The sequence below is a fragment of the Macrobrachium nipponense genome, chromosome 23, assembly GCF_015104395.2.
Source record: "Macrobrachium nipponense isolate FS-2020 chromosome 23, ASM1510439v2, whole genome shotgun sequence".
Taxonomy (NCBI): domain Eukaryota; kingdom Metazoa; phylum Arthropoda; class Malacostraca; order Decapoda; family Palaemonidae; genus Macrobrachium; species Macrobrachium nipponense.
Window position 1 is genome coordinate 31,045,720 of NC_061090.1, and position 25,033 is coordinate 31,070,752.

General features: G+C 37.3%; 2 protein-coding genes across 10 annotated transcripts in view; one reads left to right on the plus strand and one right to left on the minus strand.

The window, feature by feature from the left end:
• The window catches only part of LOC135200189 (uncharacterized), a 36,182-nt gene that overhangs the window by 9,537 nt on the left and 1,612 nt on the right, over nt 1-25,033 (minus strand). Inside the window, exons 1-5 of one of the 7 annotated variants that reach the window (XM_064228613.1) lie at nt 13,283-13,306; nt 2,368-2,531; nt 2,107-2,206; nt 911-1,067; nt 381-497 (exon numbers count right to left, since the gene is read on the minus strand). In XM_064228613.1, the coding sequence (XP_064084683.1) occupies nt 381-497; nt 911-1,067; nt 2,107-2,171 (339 nt within the window). In that variant the 5' untranslated portion in view covers nt 2,172-2,206; nt 2,368-2,531; nt 13,283-13,306. The other 6 variants (XM_064228570.1, XM_064228602.1, XM_064228591.1 and 3 more) reach the window with 6 other exon arrangements.
• LOC135200221 (techylectin-5B-like) lies at nt 15,370-24,347 on the plus strand. Of its 3 annotated transcripts, none has more exons than XM_064228661.1 (10): nt 15,371-15,518; nt 16,460-16,626; nt 17,962-18,015; nt 18,238-18,300; nt 18,604-18,844; nt 21,051-21,122; nt 22,000-22,160; nt 23,088-23,214; nt 23,329-23,441; nt 23,837-24,347. In XM_064228661.1, the coding sequence occupies exons 2-10, from the start codon at nt 16,476-16,478 to the stop codon at nt 24,061-24,063; spliced, it is 1,209 nt and encodes a 402-aa protein (XP_064084731.1). In that variant the 5' UTR covers nt 15,371-15,518; nt 16,460-16,475; the 3' UTR covers nt 24,064-24,347. The 3 variants fall into 3 exon arrangements, with proteins under 3 accessions (XP_064084747.1, XP_064084731.1, XP_064084739.1); XM_064228669.1 differs by having other exon boundaries at nt 15,390-15,524; XM_064228677.1 differs by lacking the exon at nt 23,329-23,441 and having other exon boundaries at nt 15,370-15,518; nt 23,837-24,003.

Genomic DNA, 25,033 nt, shown 5'->3' on the forward strand with positions numbered 1-25,033 from the left:
AATTAAAATGAATTGGACTCTTGTAAATAGTGTTGAATTAAAAAAATATTTCAGTATTTACAGAGTTCAGGAAATACTTCGAAAAATTTCAACACCTATTTGCCTTGACTAGGTTCTGTCTCCAACTGATAGATAGTTAAATAACTTCCTTTTTCAGTAGTTCACAGTTATGCAATTTCTGCACTGTGAGGAATAATGACATGCATCAATAAGTTCCACAGAGTTACCAACAAAATGTTTAACTTAGTTTTGCTGTAAATAAATAAAAATCATTATGTAACAACTTTGACAATACTAATATACACTAAGGCATAGACTCTGAAAAGAAAATGAAGTGAGGACTTTAGAGTTGGTGAATACGAAAGATGGCTACAACTTACCTTGTAGGATATCAAACCACTTATCATGGAGGCACCTTGTAGATCACTTTGTTCCAGATCCTCGCTTAGCTCTTGTAGCCGAGATGTTGAACGAGCAACATAAGTTAGCAATCTCTCCTGAAAATTTCCAAGGATAAGCAATGGCAGTTCTTCAGTTCTACTAAAATAAATTTCCATTACAAATACAGAAGTTAAAGAATTCTGAGTTTTACTGTCTTTTACATATAGGAAAATAAGGAGGGTAGAAATAGCTAGTTACTTATGTCTTTAACACTGAAATCCAGAGTATCATTCAATGAATTTTAATGTGGAAAACTGTATATATTAATTTTAAATTAGAAGCAGACCTACCACTAATTTGAACTCATAATACAATGCATACTTAGCACAGAGAGCAAGAGAGATAAGTGGAAATACAGAATTACAGTAGAGACCCATATCTAAATACTAGAAGATAACAAAGGTTGAAGAGAACAGAATAAGGAAACGAAAACCTATGACTTAATTTCTCAGCTAAGGACAAAACTAACTTTGCAGATATTTTGTGGTTTCAGGTTGGTGATTCTATAACGGCGCTGTAGCTGCAATGAATTGCGCCTGGGTAGCTGGAATGGGTGGCGCACCATGATGTGATATGCAGATCCTTTGCTATAGAGTTCCATCAACCAGAAAATGTATTCACCCACACTACAAAATTGCAAAAAGTGGTTAGAAAGATGCAATGAAAATCATTCTTCAACAACTACTGCATTTTCACTATCCTTTTATGAATTTTTATCATCAGTGAAATTGTATGAGAAAAGGAACCTTAACTTCTGAAAGCATTCTTGACCAGAACAGAATGACTATATGTCATGGTAAAATGTATACATATGAGAAAAAATGCTAATTCTTACAATAAAATATACATTTTTAAGGTACTTACCCTTACCCTCCATCAATTGTTTCAACTGCAACTACGCGGTGTGGGTTCAACAAGTGTTAAAATGGGAACAATTGTTAACTAATGAGGCTTGGAGCGAACGCTTACTATCCGAATGCCTAACTAGAGACTCTGGACTCCTTCAGGTGGCTGCAGGCACAGCAGCATCGTTCACTATTGAACACATCTGATTACCTGGCTCAGGTGAATAATCTCTATAATAACCTCGGGACAACGGATTAAAAAGTGAAGGCCTAGACCTCTTCACCCTACCATGAATGTCTTTAGGCGAAGCATGATCTACCTTTGTCCAATGAGGACTGGGAAGCAAAGGCAGGAGAAAGAGAGTACAGTCTACATAAATGAAACCAAATTTCAGAGCACTTGTCTAAATGATTGGTACTATATATAGTTCATCAATACGAGAAATATAAGCAGCCAAACACCCACTGTCTTGCCACCCATTGTAAAAAGGGTGGGGGAGTAACATTTAGGAGCATTCATTTGGTAATGACAACTTCAATTTTAACACTTGCTGGACCCACGCCAAGTAGTTGCAGATAAAGCAAATGATGGAGGGTAAGTTTCACTTTTAAAAATTCCATTTGAGAGGAAAGATGGGAGACCCTAACTTGCAGAAAAAAGGTTCTACATATTGTTGATAATAACTTTCCACGTTTATGTAGCTATCTAGTGCTAGTGCCGATAATGTGAAAACCTATAATCTGTATGGCTTATACATTAATTCACAAAATATACATTAATTCACAAAGTAAAATAACTAAAAATTAAATAATTACTCACAAGAATGTGTAGCTGAGGCCAGTTAAAGTTCCCTCTAACTCTGAAATTGTCTCCTGTTTCTCCATCACTAACCACCAGAATACTAGCTAATGATGCAGTCCTGAATGATATATGAAGGTTTTAATGTCATAGTAAGAAGTAAGAAAAAAAATATTCTAGTGTTATTCACACTTTTTATAAGATTATATAAAAAGAAGATTTTATGGGGTCTGTACATGGATTCTTGTCATGGAAAAAGCTTCACTAATGCATTTTCCTTACCTTAACTCACTCAAAGTTAGAGAGGTCATAACAGTTCAGGGTTTTGTTACAGTCAATCTTGGGCTAAACTTATTGGTAACAGCAGTAATGTATACTATGCTCAAAAGAAGAATGTCCATTTCCACTGCCAGATGGTGGTCGCTTTATTTTGGCTCAGTCAATATCTGTAAATAATAAACCAGTTTTTTAAGAAAGTTGTTCTCATATAGGAAAGTGGGGTATTATCATTAGTGAATTATAATAGAGTGATTATCCTTGACTATATTACAAGGGGATTTTGTATTCCAGATGTCCTTCTCAAACAATCCACACTTCCATGAAAGGACATTACAATTACTAAATGATTCTGACATGCGTTTGAAGTTGTGACACATATAAAGTTTTCATAATGTTTGTATGGTGTTTTTACATTGCATGGAACCAGTGGTTATTCAGCAATGGGGACACATATAAAGTTAATCTTTCTCCAAAACTTGAGCAAGAAACGAGTGTAAGACGGATTGACATTGAAATCCAAGGGGACCAAAACTCCTGCAAACTTAAATACTAGTCACCTTAGCTAAAGCTAGGTCACAACTGATAAGAGGTCATTCAAAGCTGAATTGGAAACTGACAGTAAAAAGGTCTGATAGCTGCAACAGGAGGAAAACGTTTGCCATTGCAAGTCAGAAGAAAAAGAATATGAATGAAGGTACAGGAAGATGAATGACAGAGGTTGCAGCTGGGGGTTGAAGGGACGCTGCAAAGAACCTTGAGTAATGCCTAAATAGCATGGCATGAGGTGCATTGATGGCACTAGCCCCTGTGGGGAAGGCTAGGTCAGATTGTATCCCCGCAAGTAGTAGGAATGGTACAGAGGGAGTTAATGAATGTAAAACCACATTGTTTACTGTAAGACTTCATCCTAAGTTAGGTTAAGTTGCATCCCTATAAGTAGGATCATTAGACAGGCTACATGACATAAACAAGTAAAATAAGGGCCGAAGTTTCTTCGCCGCAAAGTTTTCTGTACATTGTATAATCAAGGCGACTGAACATAGATCTACTAGGTATAGGTAATTCGATTGTCTCCGTATAATGCTGTATGAGCTGCCGCCCATGAAACTACGACAACCTGCCCTACATCATTACCAAACACACGATTATGGCCAACTTTATCCTTAAATTAAATAAGAGCTACTGAGGCTAGCAGGCTGCAATTTGGTATGCTTGATGATTGGAGGGTGGATGATCAACATACCAATTTGCAGCCTTCTGGCCTAGGTGGGTTTTGCGATCTGAGGGCGGACAGAAAAGGTGCAGTCGGTGAGACAAAGCAAGCACAATACTGGGGCTTAGTTTTCTTTTTCAAAAAAATAAAAAAATAAATCATGACCAATAGGCATTTTTATTTTAAAAGACATTTTGGTTAGGGTAAAACACCAGCGACTACCAACCCTTATCACGGTGTACAGGTCTTATTCACTCGATATTTAAATGGTGAAACAAGAATACAATTACAACTCCAAGCATACCATTCAAAAGATTGAAGTTTCGTCAACATAATGTGATATATGAAAGCCCCATACGAACTAAAATAAGCATGTGACGCTCTTCGTAAAATATTTTTTCAAGGCAGCTTTGAAATCCAATATGGCGGCTACCGTGGGATGTACCGGTTTTGAACAGTGACGAAAATCATCTTTCCCAGCACTCATTTGAACAATGTTAGCGTATGTACTATGTAACGTTTATTGATCTTACTCAAGATTGCAGTTGTAATCAGCACAATAAAACAACATTTTGTTGCCTATATTACTGAAAGTATGAAACTTTTTATTCCCGGGGTCATGGTTTGAACTGAATTCATTCTTACCTTGTAATCGGTGGTTTTTATCCTTACTGCCATCACAACTGAAACTCCACAGTGCTTATTTGATTGTTATTATACACATTTTGGTCTCAGTTCACTCCACATTGCACTTTAAACCCGTTGCTGTTGCTGGTTCCTAAGCGCGTGCGCCACAAACACAGTTACGAACAGCAGACAACAAAACTGCAAAGTTTTATTCCCTAAATTGTTTACTTTACTCGTTATTTAGTTTAAATTTACTTTGTTATTTAAAAATTTTAATTTAATTCATGTATATTATCCCTTTTTTGCAACCAAATTACCCCGAAAAATTACAGATATTTCTAAAGTAGATACAATCAAATGTTTCTAACGTTTTTGTACATCTGGCTGCCGAAAACCATAGAGGAACGACTACGGATAAGTGCATAGAGGAACGACTACGGATAATTGAATTATATACATTTTTTTTTTTTTGGCTTTTTTGTTTTTGCTAACACTTTTCATAGATTTCAGTCTATATTAGTATTTTGAATTTCTTTAATAACCGTATGCCAGAAATAAATGTAACCTTTAATGTTGCATGCTAAGAATGGCAAAAAATCATCGTTGCCACATTAGTGGAGGCTTCACACATTCGCTGTTTCATTATAAACTGTTTCCATGAATTCTAGTTGTCATAGTAATGCAATAATGATAAAATTGCTTTAATATTTATGTATATATACTTCCAATACATAGCTTAATTTCACCAATTTCAACGTTTTGTGTGTAGTCTTATACCCAGTTTGGAGGGTCAACACATACCGAATGGCAACAGAGAAGAGAGAGAGAGAGAGAGAGAGAGAGAGAGAGAGAGAGAGAGAGAGAGAGAGAGAGAGAGAAAGGAAGGCGAAGGAACAAAGAAGGAAAGGGGTGGCGGTGGAGGGGGGGGGGAGAGGGTAGGTGGAGCTTTACACGTGTGTTCGTATCCATTTCTGCATAATGGAGTTTTTGTCTCTTGGTACAAGGACAAGTGTCGTTATTCTTTAAGTTTAGTGATTCACGATACCCTTATAAATTACGGCACTGGGTGTAATGCACTATAGCAAAATCTTGTTCTGATAAGAGTGTTCGTTACAGAAATAGGTATTGCCCAAAAACGTGCTTGCACTGTCTCTGAAACCCATAGTGGGTATGCTGCTTAGTTGTCAATCAAGTTTTTGGTAATCAAGTATTTTTTACAAGCTAGCTATTGAATAAATTTGTATTTTTCTCAATCAAAATATATGCCCCTCAATGCTAACTTTCCACTTGTAACGACTTTCTGGTCATTGCAAATTCGGCCCCATAATTTCTTATGGTGCTAAAACAGAGGCGCATCGACCGAAATCGATTGCGTCACACTACAGCGATAATCCGGCAGTAAAACATCTTCATATATCCAAAAAGTAAATAATAAAGATATATATGCGCATTACGATTATACCAATTACATGAAAAGCTGATAATCTGCATGAATAACAGGTAAACTGTTCTGCAAGAAAGTTGAGTAAAACAATTATTTACAATAGGTATGAAAGTCAAGATGTCGTGACGTCATAATACAGGACTTGAAAGAACGTTCTAATTCCAAAAAATAATTACTTAAATTTGAGTCAGAATCAAGTTACTTTTTCAATAACGAATATTTTCAAATTAATCATCATAAATATGTAAAATATTGATGTTTTACTATTTCTTTAAAAAATTATCGAAGTGCACGCTTCATCGTCTTCTTCTACAAAACAGTTGTTTACTCGGTGAGGAAAAGTTTTCCGTTTGTTGTGATAAAAGTGCCCCAGCGTCTGTGGGCACAAGTGGTGTGCAGATTTATCACAGGAAATGGTTAGTTTATTGACACAAGTGACTTCGTAAACATCGAGATGGCGTCAATCTTCTAAATACTTTGAGTTGTAAGTAAAAATGTTGAACGCGTTTTGGTGAGATTTGCAGTAATTTTGAGACCGTTTTCACTACCCTCTGTTTAAATCGTAAAATTTGGCCTTAATTTCTAACTTTGGAGAAAATGCTTACTTCGAAAGGAGAGTAGAGGTCTTTAGCTCCGTTTCTCACCGACAACAAGTCGCGACTGATCCCATCTCCAATGTCAGGACGCGTTAAAATGTACTTTTTTTGGGATTGTACATGCTGATCGAACATGGTCCACTCTGGACCCTACGGTTATTTACCCTATCTCGGGTACCCAATTCCTAGTATAATGGGCCCAGCCACCCACATTGCTCTACTAAGCCTGGAAAAACAAGATTTGTAGGCAAATGCTTTAAGCCTATCTGAACTTTCCAATGGGAATGAACATCAAATTAGGCTAGACAGCATAACGTAAATAATTATTAGCCTACTATTCAAAATAAATTTTATTGACTTACCTAATAATGAATAGACAGCAAATAGCGTACACAATTTAGGCCTAAATCCCAGTCTGCCCTGCGGGCCATTACGTAGACCTACTACTACCTAGTGGTACGTAGCTAGTACTAGCTAATAGTACCTACCTAGCTAGCCCACTACCCAGGAGTACCTACTAGGTAGCTAGGGTTAAATATCTAGGTACTATGGTTGTTGTTTTTTCAATAACAAAGGTTTTTCACGCTAAACATAGCTAGTATAGTCCTAGAACGAAGTAATGCGAGATAGTATATTAGCTAGGTAGTAGAACATGGGCCTACAAAAAAAAACTTGGAAGGCGTAGAATCATCCTACTACCTAGTAGCTAGGCCTAGATAGGAGGTATCCATTTTTATCCAATTACCATTTTCGTTCTCACGTAACTTCCTATTTAGAAATTAAAACGTCCATATTACACTCACACACACATATATATCACTGGTATGAGATTACATTAACATTAGTATGAATAAAATTGACATTCACCTAAAATAAAGACACTTTACGAGAACCGAAATCAAAGTGGCGGTCACCGTAGTAGTAGTAGTAGGTGGGATATGCCTTTCAAACGGCTCCCTTGCTTCTATTATTCCCCCTTTGTTTGAGCTTCTTCTCTCTGAAATACCACATTTCTTTTTATAAAATCTTTCCTATTTGCCACTTCCTCCCTCAGTAGAACTACCAATAAGAGTATATTTGCTACTAATTCTTCTTTATTTTCTTGATATGGTTGCTACATAAAGCTATATCTATTTCTAATTTCATTGTATGCTGGACAGTCAAGTAAGAAATGTTCTAAATTTTCATTTTGTTCCTCACAGTATAAACATTTTGTATTTTCTCCTTTTATCCTATTTCTGTCATTTAATCCTAGTATACCTAGTCTGGCCCTACTGATCAGCATTGTTTTTTCAGTGTTGTCATACCAGATTTTTTCTTTTATGTTTTCTTTATATTTTCTGTAAATTCTTAACGTTGACTTTTCATTCATTTCTATCTGCCATGTTTTTCTGTCCCAATTGTTTATCATTTCTCTTAACTGTTTATCTTTAAATGCTTCAATTTTACTTAAGTTTATGTTTAGTTCTTTCATATACTCTTTTACTTGCATTATCCAGGGTTTTTTTTCATACTGATCCATGGTTATCTCATATAGGAGCCTATTTCCACCACTCTTCAGTGTGTGTTTCAGGTAGAATAGTTTATTCTTGATATCTCTAGAGTGGCAGGAAGAGGCCCCTATTTCAGATCTTAACGCACAACTTGCTGAGTAACTTGGCACTTTTCAAAATTGCTCTATATACTTTATTATTTATCTTCTGAAATTCATTTATTGTTTTCCTGTAAAGTTTCATGACTTCCAGTGCATACATTAATGAAGGCATCGCTAGTCCTTTCCAGTACAATTTTCCTATTTTTACTCTGCTACAGGTTTTATTGATGACTACATTAGCCATATTTGCCATCTGCTTTGCTTTAATATGGGCCCTTTGTATCGTTCTCTGAAGCAGTCTTTCATGTTGTTGATTGTTACTCCTAGGTATTTAATATTCTTTATTTTTATTCCTTCTATGTGCTCCACATTCTCCATATCATCGATACGGTACCAGTCGTTGTATATTAGTATGTTACTCTTGTCCTTGTTTATGTTTAGGACACATTCACTTGCGATTTCCATAAGGGTTTTTATTGATTTTGTTATTTCTTCTAGTGTGTGCTCTAGTGTTAATCCGTCGTCTGCATATAATAGTGCCACTATCCTTATTACTTCATTTCTAAAACCTTCTGTTGTATTTTCTAATTTTTCTATTATCAGGTACGTCATTAATAGAAAAATATGGTTGAGCCATTGCATCCCTGTCTTATTCCATTAGTTACATTTAGCTCATCTTGTTCTATATTGTTAAGGCACAGGCTTGTTACATCATTTGTATATATCTTTGCAACTGCATTTATTACTTCTGCATGTAGCCTATATTTCATCATGACCTCAATGAGCTTTTTTCTATTAACCGAGTCAAATGGTTTTTGAAAGTCTATTGATACTACAAATAATGGGTCCTTTCTTCTGTACGTTTCTTGTATGCAGTATTGTAAGATATATAAATTATCGATTCCTCTTCTTTGTGCGGTAAAGCCTGATTGCAGTTCATTAATTTTTCCTATATTTCTAATATGTTTTTCTATTTGGTTCTCAGGATCCCCATGAAAATTTTATATGATGCATTTGTCAGAGCAATTGGCCTTAGTTTTTCAGATTAACATTCATATAAGGACGTCCTTCCTCTGTAACGGCACCTCCCATAACTCACAAATTCTTCATATTTTTTTGTTTCTTTTAGCATGTTACAAAATAAGCTTTATTTCGTTTGTAATTACGGCGAGGAACCATTTACACGACGATGAATGACGATTTAAGCTGCAGCAATGCAAAATAGGATAACTATCAAAGACGAACTGTAGATAAACTTTCGTTACTTCGATCTTTGTTTTGCTTCACTTCTTTCGGTATTCTGATAAAAAATTCTTTACTTAAGCGTACTAAAAATACGGACTAAAATATGTAAACGCTTTAGGATATTCAGTTAACCAATATGAGGGAAAACCTAAAAAATTCTTCACCGGATGGCTGCAATTCGTATTTGAATAGATAGGCCTATATAAAAAATGAAATTTGTTTGTGGGAGAATTTATCTCATTACTGATGAACAAGGTGGTTAATTATCTATTTAGCACTTACATACATATGTACGAATCTGTGAGTTTAATCATATAACAAAAGAAAATTCACAAGAGATTTTTTTCGCGTCTGACATGGTACTACTATCCCCCGGATCGAGAAAGCGGTTTTTTCCTCCGCATCCCTCAAGTAATCTCAGATTGTCTATGAATGTGAATGAGTGGGACGAAATCCCACTTACTTTGCAATCAGGGAGGAGAATCAGAGGATTCCGTTCATTTGAGATATTTTCTCTGACAGGCTTTTTTTCTCTCTCTCTCTCTCTCTTTAAAGCCAGAATAGGAAGAAGAAATAAAAGAATGAATTGGAGAATAAAGAAATGGAAACGAAATTCGCTTTTAATCCTTCAAAGCGCGAAGGTCCATTGGACTGGGAACCTAATGCCCATTTCTAGCCTAGGCCAAAGGGAAACTGTAATCATTAGAAGAAGAAGAAGAGGGAGGAGGGTAGGTTTTAATAGTAGTAGTGATTTTCCTTTGAACCGGCTTACAACATTTCATCGTGAAGTAGACATTGCAAGATAAAGGAAGACGAAAACACAGAAGAGAGAAAATGACAAAGCACAGTGTCGCGTATCATTTGCAAACAAACTGGGGGGAAAATCCTCCTGTGAAAAGAAGAAGAATAGGAAATCCAGAGCGAAAGACCGAGAAGGGAAAAAGGGAGTGAAAAAGGGTGCAAGAACAGCGCGAGAAATTACTTTGGATCAAAAGATACCGCTGAAATATGTGATAGAATCTTGCATGAAAAGTGGGGGATAAGGGCTTCGAAAGATTAATAGGAATCGATATGGAGAAGAGGCACGAATGAGGATCGCTTTGAGGTTGATAGAGATCAGAGAGAGAGAGAGAGAGAGGAGAGAGAGAGAGAGAGAGAGAGAGAGAGAGAGAGAGAAAGCAGATTGCTCCGCTTTTATCTTTTGGCCTTTTTTTTCCTTTGATGGTGGTGGAGTAGGATAGAGAAGGGGGGGGGGGGGGGGGGGGAGGGGGGGGGGGGGGGGGCGAGGTCTGGATGTGACGCTGCTCCTTTTTGATTTTCATCTTTTTTTACATCAAGGTATTTTGTTTTGTGGAATATTTTGCTATTTTCATTTTTATATATTTTTTAAAACTTGGTCATGTTTATTTCATATACGTATTTTACAGCACTGTTCTCTCCTTTTGTTGCACTTTTCAGAGATTCTTTCACACGCAGGTATTGTAACGCCAGATAATTTACACCCAATCAGTTACACCGCCGGCGTTTTAACCTGAGATATATTTTTCAATATTCATTTGGTTTTCTGCAACTTGTCTTGTCTGTATTTATTTCCTTTCTGTATTTTATCTTGTTTCTTCTTCTTCTTTTTCGATATTCTAGTCTTGCAAGTCATCATTATCTGTGGCTTAGTCCCTCTTATGGACGATTTGTCAAGTTAATTCCCCCCTTCTCCCATGGGGACTCACCTCTTCCTCATGGTGATGCACCTCTCCCCAAATCCGACTCACCTGCTGGCATAAGGTCGGTTTGTTCCTTTTAATTTCATTCTCCCTGAAGATAGAATCGAAAATTTCCGAAACGTTTAGAATTTAAAAATCTTTTTGTACCAATACAATTCCATTAAATTTTAACCTTACAATAAAACAATAATAAAACAACACAGTACTCATAAAATAATCCATGGAAACCTCCCCATGAAAAAAAAAACAAACTCAGGGAAGAATTGATTTATAAAAAAAAATATCCCGAATTTCATCCCATCCTTATAAAAAAATATTTTTTTTTCATCATCATACATAGCGCAGCGACTCATTAATATCTGTCGTTCGGGGGCGGCGCAATATTTCAATTTCCATCGAAAATGAAAAAGCGCATGGTGATAATTCAACATCACTGCAAAATACGCATCAGTTTCGTCAAGATTTTTTTTTTTTTGTCCTTTTTGTTTTCACGGACCGATGGGTTTTTTAATGGCCAAACAATCTTTGTACTCTATGTTGTTACCTGTCAAAATTGCTGTGGATTCATGATAATATATATATATATATATATATATATATATATATATATATATATATATATATATATATATATATATAAGGGAATACCACAGGGAAATGATAGGCAGACATCTAAGCGCTTTCGTCGTTACTGAAGACACTGTCGAGGAATGAAAGTGCTTGGATTTCTACCTGTCATTTTCCTGTGGTATACGCTTATTTAATGAAGTCACGTGCGTCTACTGTGATTTTTTAAAGCAGCACACACACACACACACACACACACACACACACACACACACACACACACACACACACATATATATATATAAATATATTTATATATATATATATATATAATATCTATATATATCATATATATATATATATATATATATATATATATATATATCAACGTAGCACGAAGGAACACGTACTTGAGAATATCCTTAAATCCACGGTACAGAGGTAAGTGAAACAGGGACTTGGAACAAGTACTTTCGTAGTATATATTCTACATTTTCAAGCTTCTTTTGTGTTGATTGTGATCTTGAAAATGTGGAATATAGCACGAAAAGTGCTCGTTCCAAGTTCCTTGTTTCACTTACCTTTCTATACCGTGGATTTAAGGATATATACATATATAGTTAAATATGTGTGTATAATCACATTCTAGACCTCAAGATCTTCATATTGAAGTAAAACTCAGTTCATGACCCCAAAACGAACTCTTGGTACAAGAAAGGGTCCGTTTCATTTTCTCCCTTCCATTAAACGGGACAGAGAACGAACAGAGGAACATACGAACGGAACAGAGTGGACAAAGACTATCAAACGAGAGGAGGCGACCCTTCTTTCTCCGATTTTTTTTTTCGCCATTTTTGCGTACTTCATTTGTTTCTTTCGATTTAGTTTCACGTGTACCTTTCTCCCTTCTCTCTGTTCCTTTGTTCTATCTCTAAAACTATTTCAAATACTTTACTGTCCTAAGAATTTAAGCAATTCGAAGCCTCTCCCCCCCAACCCCCACCCAAATGCTCGGGAACCAGGCAAAAGGACACTACGTATCTGTTGAGAGAGCATTGTAATAAATTGCAGCAATAAACAGTCATAAATTACATCAATTACAGCAATAACCAGTACACTAGAAATTTGCAACGACGATAAACAGCCCTGGCTAAGTGAAGAGGTTTTAAGCATCACTAATAATATCAGTAATATCGATGAAGGTTTATTAGAAAGAGTTCACGTAATTGGCCTCGGGTTATTAAAAATAAAATGAATTAAACTAAAAAAAATTGTCTATGAAGTGTGGTTGGTTTAATGATATAATATTTTAGTCAATGTCTAGACCTAGTCATCAGATAGTTTTTTTAAGAATGCAGGCCTAGTTTATGTCTTAGAAAAAAAACTAGGCCTACATTCGAATTTAGATTCAGAATCTAGTCATTTGTCTTAAATAACTTTTTAAGGTGTCTTGTTAATGCTTATATTTTTTTATGTTCCAATTAATAAAAAGAATGGTCTGATATCAATTTGGTATTGAGAAACGACAAGGAATTTTCACTGAAGGTTGGTTTGTTCCAAAAGTCAGAAAAGACAGCATTTACAACCGCTACCATAACAAAATGTTACCCCCAAGTGCTCAGATTAGGTCTAAGGTCTACGGGCTGCTCTATGAGCAAGAGCCCGTGCTGGCATAAGGCCAGCTTACTCTCAAACAACAACAACATAGGTCTAACCAACAACAGTAATTTCTACAACAAAAACTATCACAATTTCTTCGTCTTCGCTATCACAGTGAGCACAAAATCGTAGTAAACCTTACGAAAATCAGCATTAACAACAATTTTTTACAACAAAAATAATCACAGTGTCTTCACTTCCACAATCACAGTGGTCACAACCACTCAAAAAACCTCAAAACTAATCACCAACCACCACAACATCTTCACAGTAACGGCCTCACCAACTTCCACAACACCCCTTTACAACCTTGACAAATCAATAACACCCCAACAACCTCCATAACAACACCGGGAAGGAAAACAACCGCTCGTGAACGCGTAATGGCTTCATTAGCGCACGAAATGTTTATGGTCAGCAAAGATACACAGACCAGTCATCTAGAAGCAATTTATGTAATGGGGTTCCGATACTTGGAACAAATGAGCGAAATACATTATATCTTTGACATATGGTTTCTTGGTATGACTCAGCGGTACTTGAAGAAGAACGAGAGAGAGAGAGAGAGAGAGAGAGAGAGAGAGAGAGAGAGAGAGAGAGAGAGAGAGAGAGAGAGAGAGAGATTTTTGACACGAGTCAAGAAATGTGGCTTTACGCAATCATACATTATAGTACAACTGAGCATAAGAACAGTGGTAATGGTAAATAAAGCATATATATCTATCACATTATCATTATTATTATCCGTAAACTCAGGCTTGTTTTGATATTGCCAATTGACGGACAGATACAAAAACACAACAAAATAAAGAAAGAATAAGGGGAATAACAATAAAACCACAGGGCACAGAGATGAAAGTAGTATGAATTCCCTTACACTACGTGACGCTATGTTGGTCTAGGTCTCTAGGAGAAACTACTGAGAGAGAGAGAGAGAGAGAGAGAGAGAGAGAGAGAGAGAGAGAGAGAGAGAGAGAGGCTTCGCAGGCTTTGAACTTGGCTCAAAAAGACAAAAGCCTCTGTCGTTGTCAGCTAAAAAAAAAAAAAAACAAAAAAAAAAAAAAAAGGCGAGAGAAAAGAGTCGACGACATAAATAAGCCCAGTAACGACAGCATCTTCGAGATCTGGGAGGGAGAGAATAGACGCTTCGCGGGAGAACTAGAAGCATTGCGTCTCAAAAGGAATCCGGAAGAAGAAGAGGACAGATAATGCCTTTTTTTTATGGAGAAGGAGAACGTGTATGGAGGAACTAAGAGGGAGAACGATGTGGAGGCAAAAAGAAGAGGAGGAATGAGATCAAGCGAAAAGGAAAAAGAAAGGAAGTAGATGGGGGGAAAATAGACCGATGACTGTATTTTATTATTTTGTATAAGGTTTTTCCTTCGTGATGTATATTATAAATAGCTGCTACATTTATACATAGATCCTCTAGGAAGACAGTTGCTTAAACCTTTCTCTCGTTGCGGTTAGGTTTTCAAAATGATTGTGTCTTAAGGAAGCTTGTGTTTGTTTTATCCTTCAGCCATATTTAGTATTCTCTCTGTTCATCATGAAATATTCTTGAATCTTGCCAACGTTGACTGATTGAAGCAAAAGCCTACGTGACAGCGCGCTTTGATACATTTGGGATTTCCGTCATAATTATATTTCTAATCATTTGATATCATTCATGGTGAGGAAATCCAGTGGCAAACTATCTTATCAAAGAGTGTGCGTCACCCTCTCTCTCCTCTCTCGTTGTCTATATCCGTCTTCATTGTTTGTTAGATTCCAAGCCTGCTTGTCTCTCTATGTTGGAATCTCAGCCTGTCTCTCTGCTGGAATCTCACATTATCTCTCTCTTTCTCTCTGTTAGAATCCCAGACTATCTCTCTCTTTCTCCTTCCTCGATGGAATCCCAACCTGTCTCTCTTACGTTGTTGGAATCTAAGTCTGTCTCTCTCTTTCCCTCAGTTGGAATCCCAGAATGTTTCACAGTCTTTCTCGTTGTTGGAATCCCCGACTGTCTCTCTCTCTGTTGGAATCCCTGATTGTCTCTCTTTATCTCTGTTGGAATCCCTGACTGTTTGTTTCTCTCTGTTGGAATCCAGGATTGTGCCTGTTTATCTCTGTTGGAATCGCTGATTGTGTCTGTTTCTCTTTGTTGTAATTCCTGACTGTCTCTGCTTCTCTCGGTTGGAATCCCTGATTGTGTCTGTTTCTCTCTGTTACGAACCCAGCCTCTCTTTCTCTCTCTAAAACCAAAGACAATCTCGCGACACAGCATTTCGAAGGGAGTTTGAACGACAAAAGTGGCACCATTTCGTCATGTCACTCATGCACTAATACATAACCCCGTGACACTCACAGACAGGGATTAAAACCCAATTAGGACAGTCGGTGCACAGGGAATCCCGGCATCCTTCAGTCATGAGGGCTCGAGGCTATAGCTGGGTCTAGGACAGAGCACGGCCAGGACCTGGTGGCAGTCGGTCTAACATTGCCGGAGGTGAGGGTTAGTGTTTAGTCTGATGGTGCTGAAGGCTTAAGTTACGCGATTGTGTAGGACCACTGGTTTGGGCGAAGTTTTGTCACATATACACACGCGTGACTTTCATTTACTCTCGAATATTAAGCTAACAAGTATCAATCAATATCAACTTTATTTTGCAAATAACTTGCACTAAGCGCAATATAATTGATAAAGCCTCGATTATTGAGTCACAAATATCAATACTGAATTCACTTTATTTTGGGAAGAACTTACACCCATGGGGAATGATAGCTGATAAGTTCATTTGGCCCGCCCAGGATTCGATCATGGGCTCTTGGTTTAGTTACAGTGATAGACAGTCTACTTAATCATTCAGTTATCTTGAAAAAAATGCGCTTAATAGTCATAATTTCCCTCGTGTGCAAGTTATTCTCATGGGAAAAGTGAATTTGATATTAAGTGACATTTGTGGCTTAAATTGTATTTAGTTATACATAATTATATGCTTGTCACTAAATGGGGTGTGACAATATATTCAGCTAAGGCCACATCTTTTATCTTTTTGTGGCCTTAGTTATGTGTATATATATATAATATAATATATATATATATATATATAATATATATATATATATATATATATATAATATATATATCTATATATATATAATTATATTATATATATATTATATATATATATTATATATATATATATATATATATATATTCTCTAGTATATTGTAAAGTAATGACGGCTTCTCCTGTAATTGTCTACAGTGAAATTGAACAGTTTTATGAACATTCTCCCTGTAGTGCTTTCTAACTCTGAAACTTGCAACAAACATCAACAGACTAGTGAAATTGGCAATGGGTCTCACCGGGGATCGAAAAAAAGCAAAAATAATGATCAAAAGGGAATTCTGTAACGAATTTCACATTTCTCATTTCGTCCGAAGGTTCGACTGAACGAAGATGACCAAGATGGAGTGGTCTTCAGTCTTATTAGTCTTTCTGTCCACGATCATGTGCACGACGGCATTCGACAGCGACTGTCCAATAGGCGACGCCGAAATCTGCTCGACCGTTATGTCAAACCAGCTGAACATCACCGAAGTGAGAGGCGGTAAGATTTTAAACGCTTAGGCCTATGTCTCATTTTCTACGTAAGTTATGTACTACAATTTTAACTTTTACTTATCTGTGTGTGTGTCCGATTTCTTCTTAATATTTCGTACACTTTTTTTTATTCATTTATACGTTTTCTCTCCCCATAATTAATTTTGCTTTTTCGTTTTCAAAACCATTGTTCTGATATCTTCTTATGTATAAAAGTGAATGTTTGTATGTTGGTCTGTGATAGAAATCCAAACTGCCTACTGATCAGGGAAAAATTTGGCAAGTGGGTGGTGTCAAACCCGCACCCCTTCCCTTTGTAACTAATGTGGTATACAAACTCTACGGGTTTATCATACCACATTTCGTGTACTAGAGACCATAGAAATATATTATTGAAAAAACTTTTCAGTCGCCACAGTAACACCTGGATAAAAGGGTAACACAGCACCCAAATATTTGGATAAAAGGGACAGAGAGCATAGAAATACCTGGTTAAAGTTGACAGACAGCACAGTAATACCTCGTTAAAGGGGACAGTCACCACCATAGTACCTGGGTTAAAGGGACAGGCAGCACAGTAATACCTGGTTAAAGGGGACAGTCACTACAGTAATAGCCGGATAAAAGGGACACAACCGTTTCTCTTGTCCCCCCTACTCGTAAACTGTCATTCAGAGTTTTCCCAAGCAACGCCAGGTTGGTCAGCTATTATAAATATACATATATACACACGACTAAACGAACCCAATTACTCTCCGAATATCTGGCCTGATAAAATTCCCTTTTAACTGTTGATTAATTAAGAGGAATCCAATTGGTGGGAGATAGACTGCCTCTTTCCCGGTCAACCGTACATCTTTTCATCAGATCGTTTGGCAACGCAAACAAAATATATCGTTAGATTTAAATTTTTTGTTTTGATTGTTACTCAGTTGTCATAAGAATTTTCTTGCGTTGTGTTTTCGATGATTTTTTAATAGACTGAATAAATTTTCAATAAATCTGATACATTTTCGGGACGTATGAGGTCATTCAGCGCTGAAACATAAAATTGACGATAAAAAGTTTTCGAAGGTGTAACCAAAGGAAAATCTCGTAGTTGCTGCTCTATTAATCAATTGCTAAAAGACGGTGGGAAGTAAGAAGGAAGAAGGAACATATGAAAACGGAAGAACAACCGAAGAAATGAATGGGGTTGCAGCTAGGGGCCGAAGGGACGCCATAAAGAACCTTCAAGTAATGCTTACAGTGCACCACAGAAAGAACTGCCACCCCCCGGCTCACGGGGCATCCCATCCTCAGGCTAAACTAAACAATTACCCAGTTCCTTTCTCCTTTTCAGAAATGGATCAAGTTCTCGCAGACATCAAGGACGAGCTTCGGAAAAACAGAGAGGGTAGGTCTAGAATCCAGAATCACAAAGACTTAATAATATTCTTATAATATTAGCATAAAGTACGTATAGCCTATATCTCCTATACATACATATACATACTGACAGTTCTACTTAGTCCTAAGAATACATAATTTTGAATTTAAGCATTTGGTTTCAATAATCCTGAATTAGATATAAAACAGTCCTGTTAATCTTATATGTTTACCTTTATTTATTTACCAGACATGAAGGAGCTCATGGTCCACTTACAAAGGGACACAGCCCAGGCGGCTTTGAAATTCGAAGGTGAGAAAACTAGATGTGTTTAACCCCTCTCTCTCTCTCTCTCTCAATGTATCTGGTTTTCCCCAGACCTACAAGTTTCCCATCTTGGTACTTTAAGATCTAAATATCCACTGGTCATTACTTTCAAATCCTAGACTTATAGCAAAGTCACCAATTCTCACTAACGCCGAAGCCTAACCTATGGACGGACTCTCCCACTTCACTATAGAATTGGAGTATAAAATTTAGGCATAAGACCAAGCGCTGAGACTAATGACGTCAGCGATGGTAATAACGTTTTCTTTTTTTCCTCTCGACGAACAGAGCTCGCCAAATGCCAGACACAGACCAGTGAGAATGTCGAAGTCAGATCGAAGCTCGAGACTAAGAAGAAGGAACTCATGAAGGAGACGCAGAAGAAGTTGGACGCCCGCAACCAGTTGCAGGAGGAAGTGGAGTCCCTGAAGCAGAGGAAGGCCGCCTCCCTAGAGAAGATCCAGTGCCTGAAGGGTCAGATCAAGAGTCGAGAGGAGCTGATCGCTAATCTCTCCATTCTGGCTCACGCGTAAGTCTAAATGTTCGATTTTTCAGCGTTTTGGCTCCGGTTGTGGGTCTAGAATGCACGCGCGAATACATTATCCGTAAAAGCGTACGCATACATACTATGTTGGTCTAGGAATGGCATATATAATGTAGGACAAAGGTCAAGCGTATGGTGGTTCCAGGTATGGTTGCCAATTGTTACTAGTCATTCTGCGAGACTCAAATCAAATCAGATGGCTTGAACAAGGTGGATCCATGACTAAATTCCGCCTCTTTCAGATGAAACTAAACCTACAAGCTCAAAAGAAAAGTCAAAACAAAAGCAAAATGCGCGGGAACAGAATGCGCGTCTAGAAAAAAAAAACAAGAGCAAAATGCGCGGGAACTCAATGTGCATCTGTAAAAAAAAAAAGCACGGGAACAGAAAGCGCATATGTTAGAACACCCGCCCCCCCCTCCCCCACCAAATGCGCATCTGTTAGAAACCAAAAAAGAAAGCAATATGCTCGAGAACAGAATGCACATTTGTTAGAAACCTTCCCTCCACCCCCCTCCCCAAAGAGCAAAATGCGCTTCTGTTAGAAAACAAAAGAAGCAAAATGCGCAAGGCACAAGCACAAAATGAGCATCCGCTACAAACCGATAGCATTGCCACAACCTACCAAAGGAAGTGCAACTGTACGTCATCGAGATAAGAAAAGTTCGCCCTTGGTGATTTCCTGCGCAAAACAAATGCAGGAAAAGGATGCGGTTATTTCTCTAGGCGTCCGAATCCTCAGTCGCTTTTGTTTATTAGTATCTCTTAGAGTTAAAGAAGTATCTGAATTAGCTAAGTATCCCAACATTAGTTGGGAAAAACTCTCTATCACGAGAGTATATATATAATATTCTAAGAGGTCCACAATAATAATAAAAAAAAATGTTGCGAGTTCGTGTATGATTTAAGAAACACTTTACAAAGCTTTCGAACCCTTCCCTGGGTTCATCTTCAGCCCAAAAATCTGGACTGAAGATGAACCTAGGGAAGGGTTCGAAAGCTTTTTGTAAAGGGTTTTTAAATTATACACGAACTCGCAACATTTTTTTTATTATTGTGGACCTTTAAGAATATCCCAATATTATTATTATTATTAATGTGGACTGACTTTAAATTCAAGCTTCCAAAGAATATTAAGGTGCTCATTAGGAGGCAAGGAAAGGTGAAAGGTAAAAGGAAATATAGAAAGAAGAAATCTCACTTATTAAAAGGACCACAAAATTAGTAGATAAAAAGTAAAAAAAAAAAATGCAGAGAAAAGCCCTGCATATTCTCTTGCACTTTTGAGTTTACCAAGTTAGTTAAAGTAACCAAAGCACTCTGAAATTGCAAGATATAATTGCACTGTAACATAGCTTCATTGTCTCAACCTCTTCATACGAATTCATCTCCTTTAAGAATAACATAGAATATAGAATTTAGGCCAAAGATTTGTTTATATGGTGTTTTTACGTTGCATGGAACCAGTGGTTATTCAGCAACGGGACCAACGGCTTCTATCACCAGAAATATACATCTCTCACGCCTCAATGGAATGCCCGAGAATCGAACTCGCGCCCACCGAGGTGGTACGCCAACATCATACCGACCACGCCACTGAGGCGCTTTTAGGGCCAAAAGTGTCAAGAGCTGGGACGTATTCAGAACTGAGAAAGAAACTGATAGCAAGAAAGTTTGAAAAGGTGTAATTGAAGGGAAACCTCTCAGTTGTACGACGAAATTCTTTTTACAGAGAAGATAGAAATCCAGATGGGAGAGAAAGAATATGAAGGGAGGTACAGTAAAAGAAATGAGAGAGGTTGCAGCTATGGTAGATTCACATCAAACGTGCATTTGATGTCTAGGCCAGTCCCTTACGATGCTCCTGATTGGCTGTTGATAAGCCAATGACAGGGCTGGAAACTCTCAATCTCCCTCGAGAGTTCATATAGGCAGGATGTATGTTCCACCTCTCCTGAGGAATGCTTTTGGAAGACGTATCCCTCAGGAGAGGTGGAATATACATCCTGCCCATGTGAATTCTTGAGAGGGACTGAGAGTTTCCAGCCCCGTGACTGGCTTATCAACAGCCAATCAGGAGCGTCGTAAGGGACTGGCCTAGACAGATGCATCGGTGATGTGAATCTACGATAAGGAACATTTCCTTTAATTCAATAATTTTGTTCAACTTTCAATTTCATTTTAATTTCAGACCTCTGGATTGCGCAGACTTGCAACTGAAAGGACTGAAAAAGAGCGGAGTTTACACAATTCACCCCATGCAGTAAGACACTCCTTGTGTTCTTCAAGAGAGAGAGAGAGAGAGAGAGAGAGAGAGAGAGAGAGAGAGCAATGTCACCCCCTAATTGAACTTTTATAACTAAGGAGATAATGCTTATGATGACTAATACTTAAATAGTTTTTAATAATACAAGTTCACAATGCTTTAATGGCATTGTGAACCACAGATTGTAAAAACACTTGTAAAAGCATGACGCGTTATTGCTAAACGACAAGTTGTAAAAAGTGTCAAAACTATTTGTAAAAAAAAAAGAAGAAAAAAAAAACGTTTCACCCACTAAAACATCCCATTCTCTCTAGCGTTAGTGATACAGAGAAAAGGTTATTCTGGGGATAACTTGTTCAAGATGTCCTGATTGTTTCAACATTCTTGAAAGTCCAAAAATATTTTTCTTTTGCTGTTTCCTAAAGACTTACTTTTTTTCCCCAAAAAACTAAATGCTTAGATTTCCAAGAAGACAACCAAATTCAGTGGAACTTTTACACTGTAGCATTACTATACTATATCTATAATTACAAGATGGAAAAATGATCGTTGTGTAACTTTTTGGAAGTTTCAAAACTGTTCTTTTAACTGCAAAATTTATGACCTTAGAGGTCGAATTTCTTTATTTCCCCACTGGTATTTTTTTCAGTATTAGTTGTATTGTAAGTGGTAAAAATTTAACATGAATCTCTTCAATCATAAGGTAGCAACAAGAATTTACTTTACGATGGGCCTATATTTAACTAGTTAAAATAACATTTTAATGAAAGGCATTTAACAAGTTAAAATCAGATTCCAGCGAAGGGAAATCACCTTGCACTGAATAAAATATAGTGGCTCATTCAGTTAATAATATATTTAATATATTCACCAGGAACGAAACTAAGCTCCAAGTGGTATGTGATTTCGAAACAGACGGTGGAGGGTGGACAGTCTTCTTCAACAGGGCAATTCAGGTCAATCCCGTGAACTTTAACCTCTCTTGGAGCGATTACAAGAACGGTATTGGAAATGCCTCCGGGGAATACTGGATGGGTCAGTATCCTTTAACATGGGTCAACATTCTTTAACTTGGGCCAGTATCCTTTAACAGGGGTCAGCATCTTTAAACTTGGGTTAGTATCCTTTAACATGGGTCAATATTCTTTAACATGGTTCAGTATCCTTAACATAGATCAATAATCTTTATCATAGGTCAGAATCCTTTAACATGGGCCAGTCTCCTGTAATATTGGTCAATCTTCTTTAACATAGGTCAGAATCCTTTAACATGGTTCAATATTCTTTAACATGGGTCAGTATCCTTTAGCATGGATCATATTCTATAACATGGGTCAATATTCTTTAACATGGGTCACTACCCTTTAACATGGTTCAATATTCATTAACATGGGTCAGTATCCTTTAGCACGGTTCATATTCTATAACATGGGTCAATATTCTTTAACATGGGTCACTATCCTTTAACATGGGTCACTATCCTTTAACATGGGTCAATATTCTTTAACATGGGTCACTATCCTTTAACAGGTTTTAGCATCTTTAAACATAGGTCAGTATTCCTTAACATGGATCAGTATCCTTTAACACTGGTATTACAAATATCCTTCAATTAATTTAGAATTCGCTCGACCTTGGGAATAACTTACACTCCAAAGGGAGGCTGGGATTTGAACATAGGTACTTTTGGATTAGATATAAGGGTAGGCTGTTGATTCATCCATTCAGCTATCAAAATGGATAAGTAAATGGATAAGTTGACAGCCTACTACCTCTGTATCAAATCCAGGAGCCATTAGTTAGAATCCTAGCTGGGGTAAAACATACAATTATACAGTATATAGTATATACATACACACACACACACATACATATATGAGTGTGTGTGTGCCTGTGTGGATATTACTTCTATATTAACACAGCCTCTAATGGCACGTGTATCCTAAGTATTATCCTTTACAGGATTGGACTTCCTCCATCTGCTGACGTCCTATTATCCGACATCCCTGCGATTCGAAGCCTCAGACTTCAAGAAAGTCGAGAAATTCGCAGAATATAACACCTTTCGAGTGGACAACGAGGAGAACAAGTAAGTTTTTTCTTATCACCGATAGATGTTAACGATAACGTCAATATCCATAAAAATGTCCAGATGTTCAATAAAGGTTCTCCAGTGTTACTTAATTTCATGACTTAATTTCAGTTACAAGCTCACCCTTAATGGCTACCAGAATGACAGCACTATGTTCGATAACCTGGCGACAAACAACAATTGCTACTTCACCACAAGTGACAGAGACAATGACAATTTCATTTGTAAGTAAGGTCAAAGTAAGGCAGCAGCTTCAATCTCTGTAGTACCATGTTGCCATGTATTTCTATTGGAGGGCATCAACTGCACTTTGAGATAATTTCTTTATGAACCCTAATTTTTGTGTTGTCTTCTGCAATTTCTAAAACTAGGGAGGTAAATGATTGTAGCCTGAAGCCCCGTTAACACGGTCGAACTTTGCCCGACAGACTTTGTTCGATGTAAAGTCAGAAGCGAAGAAACTGTGGATAAGGTTCTGACTTTTTTCGCTTCTGGTGTCACATCGAACAAAGTCTATCAGGCAAAGTTCAACCATGTGGACGGGGCTTAATTCACCTGAAACCTGCTAGGCTACTGACCCCAGAACATTTACTATCTGTTATCCTCATTGTTTTTTCAGCGAGAAACTGTGCTACATACACTAACGTGGGCCATGGAGGATGGTGGTACTCAAATTGTGGTTACAGCCGTCTGACAGCGCCCCTATCCAACTCGGCTTCTTGGTCTTCAGCTAGCGTGTATAATTGGGACAAACCCAGGAAAACTGTGAGCTTGAAGACGATATCATTGAAGTTCAGACGCCATAACTACAAAGACTTCGCTAATGTTAGGGGATCAGGCATCTGAAAAGGATACTAGAACGGCGCTCTCAGCTGAGTGTGGGGTGGGTCTACGCCACTTCTAACTCTTTCTATATTTCCCTTTCTGATATAGGTACTATTTCCCCCATCTAAACTATCTCACACCTTCCTCTGCCTAACCTTAGCTTTAGTGAGAAGCATATTAAGAAGTGGAACCTGTCCCTATGAAGAATGTAGTGAGGTTAAGGTCATTCCTGACATCACACTAAAGAAGAAGATTTGAGTCAGTTCTGAACTCAGAACCAAAGATAAATAGAAAATTGACAGAGATTTTGTTTTTTTATTTCAAGCATCCACTTTGATGCTCCCTACTGCCTACCAGAAAGAACTAAAGCACTCATACAGTATCATCAAGAACTCCAGACAAAACCCATCTGGGTCTGTTACACAAGTCCTGATTGCAGGTCATGGTAGCTACAGATGTTGTGGCACAGTCTACAATCTGGCAGTTATCACTGTATGCTATACCTGGCAAAACCCAAGAGCATCCCAATTAATCATACTTCCATTTATCTGCTAAGTGATGGTAAGGGATTATCATGCTGGTATATGTGCTGTTATATCAAGCGTCATTAAAACACTCTTGGCAGAGTATTATAAATTTATTATTAATGTTCAACCTCTGTATTAGACTGACGGAATTAATTAAATACTATAAAAATAATAAATAGTCCTACAGTTAGCAACTTTATATGGAATTGTTACAACTAAATTTCCTGCTAAGTTATGAAGATATTTTCACATAAAGCAAAGGTGAATCCATTTAATTCCTGACAAACGTTTATTGGTGAAATTAAAATTTATATTAATATCTTTTCCTTATCATTAATAGAATTCATAATACTTTTGTGTAACCTTTTACTCTAAAACAAAAAAGGCGAGTTGTATGATTTTCATATCTGTAACGTAAATTTGATACTTATTCATGCACATAAATGAACAATAGTTGAGGAAGT

Coding starts and splice junctions, on each gene's coding strand:
- LOC135200221 (XM_064228661.1), top strand. CDS start 16,476: ATGACCAAGATGGAGTGGTCTTCAGTCTTATTAGTCTTTCTGTCCACG. Junction 18,301..18,603: donor GGCGGCTTTGAAATTCGAAG/GTGAGAAAACTA, acceptor CTCGACGAACAG/AGCTCGCCAAATGCCAGACA. Junction 18,845..21,050: donor CTCTCCATTCTGGCTCACGC/GTAAGTCTAAAT, acceptor TTTTAATTTCAG/ACCTCTGGATTGCGCAGACT.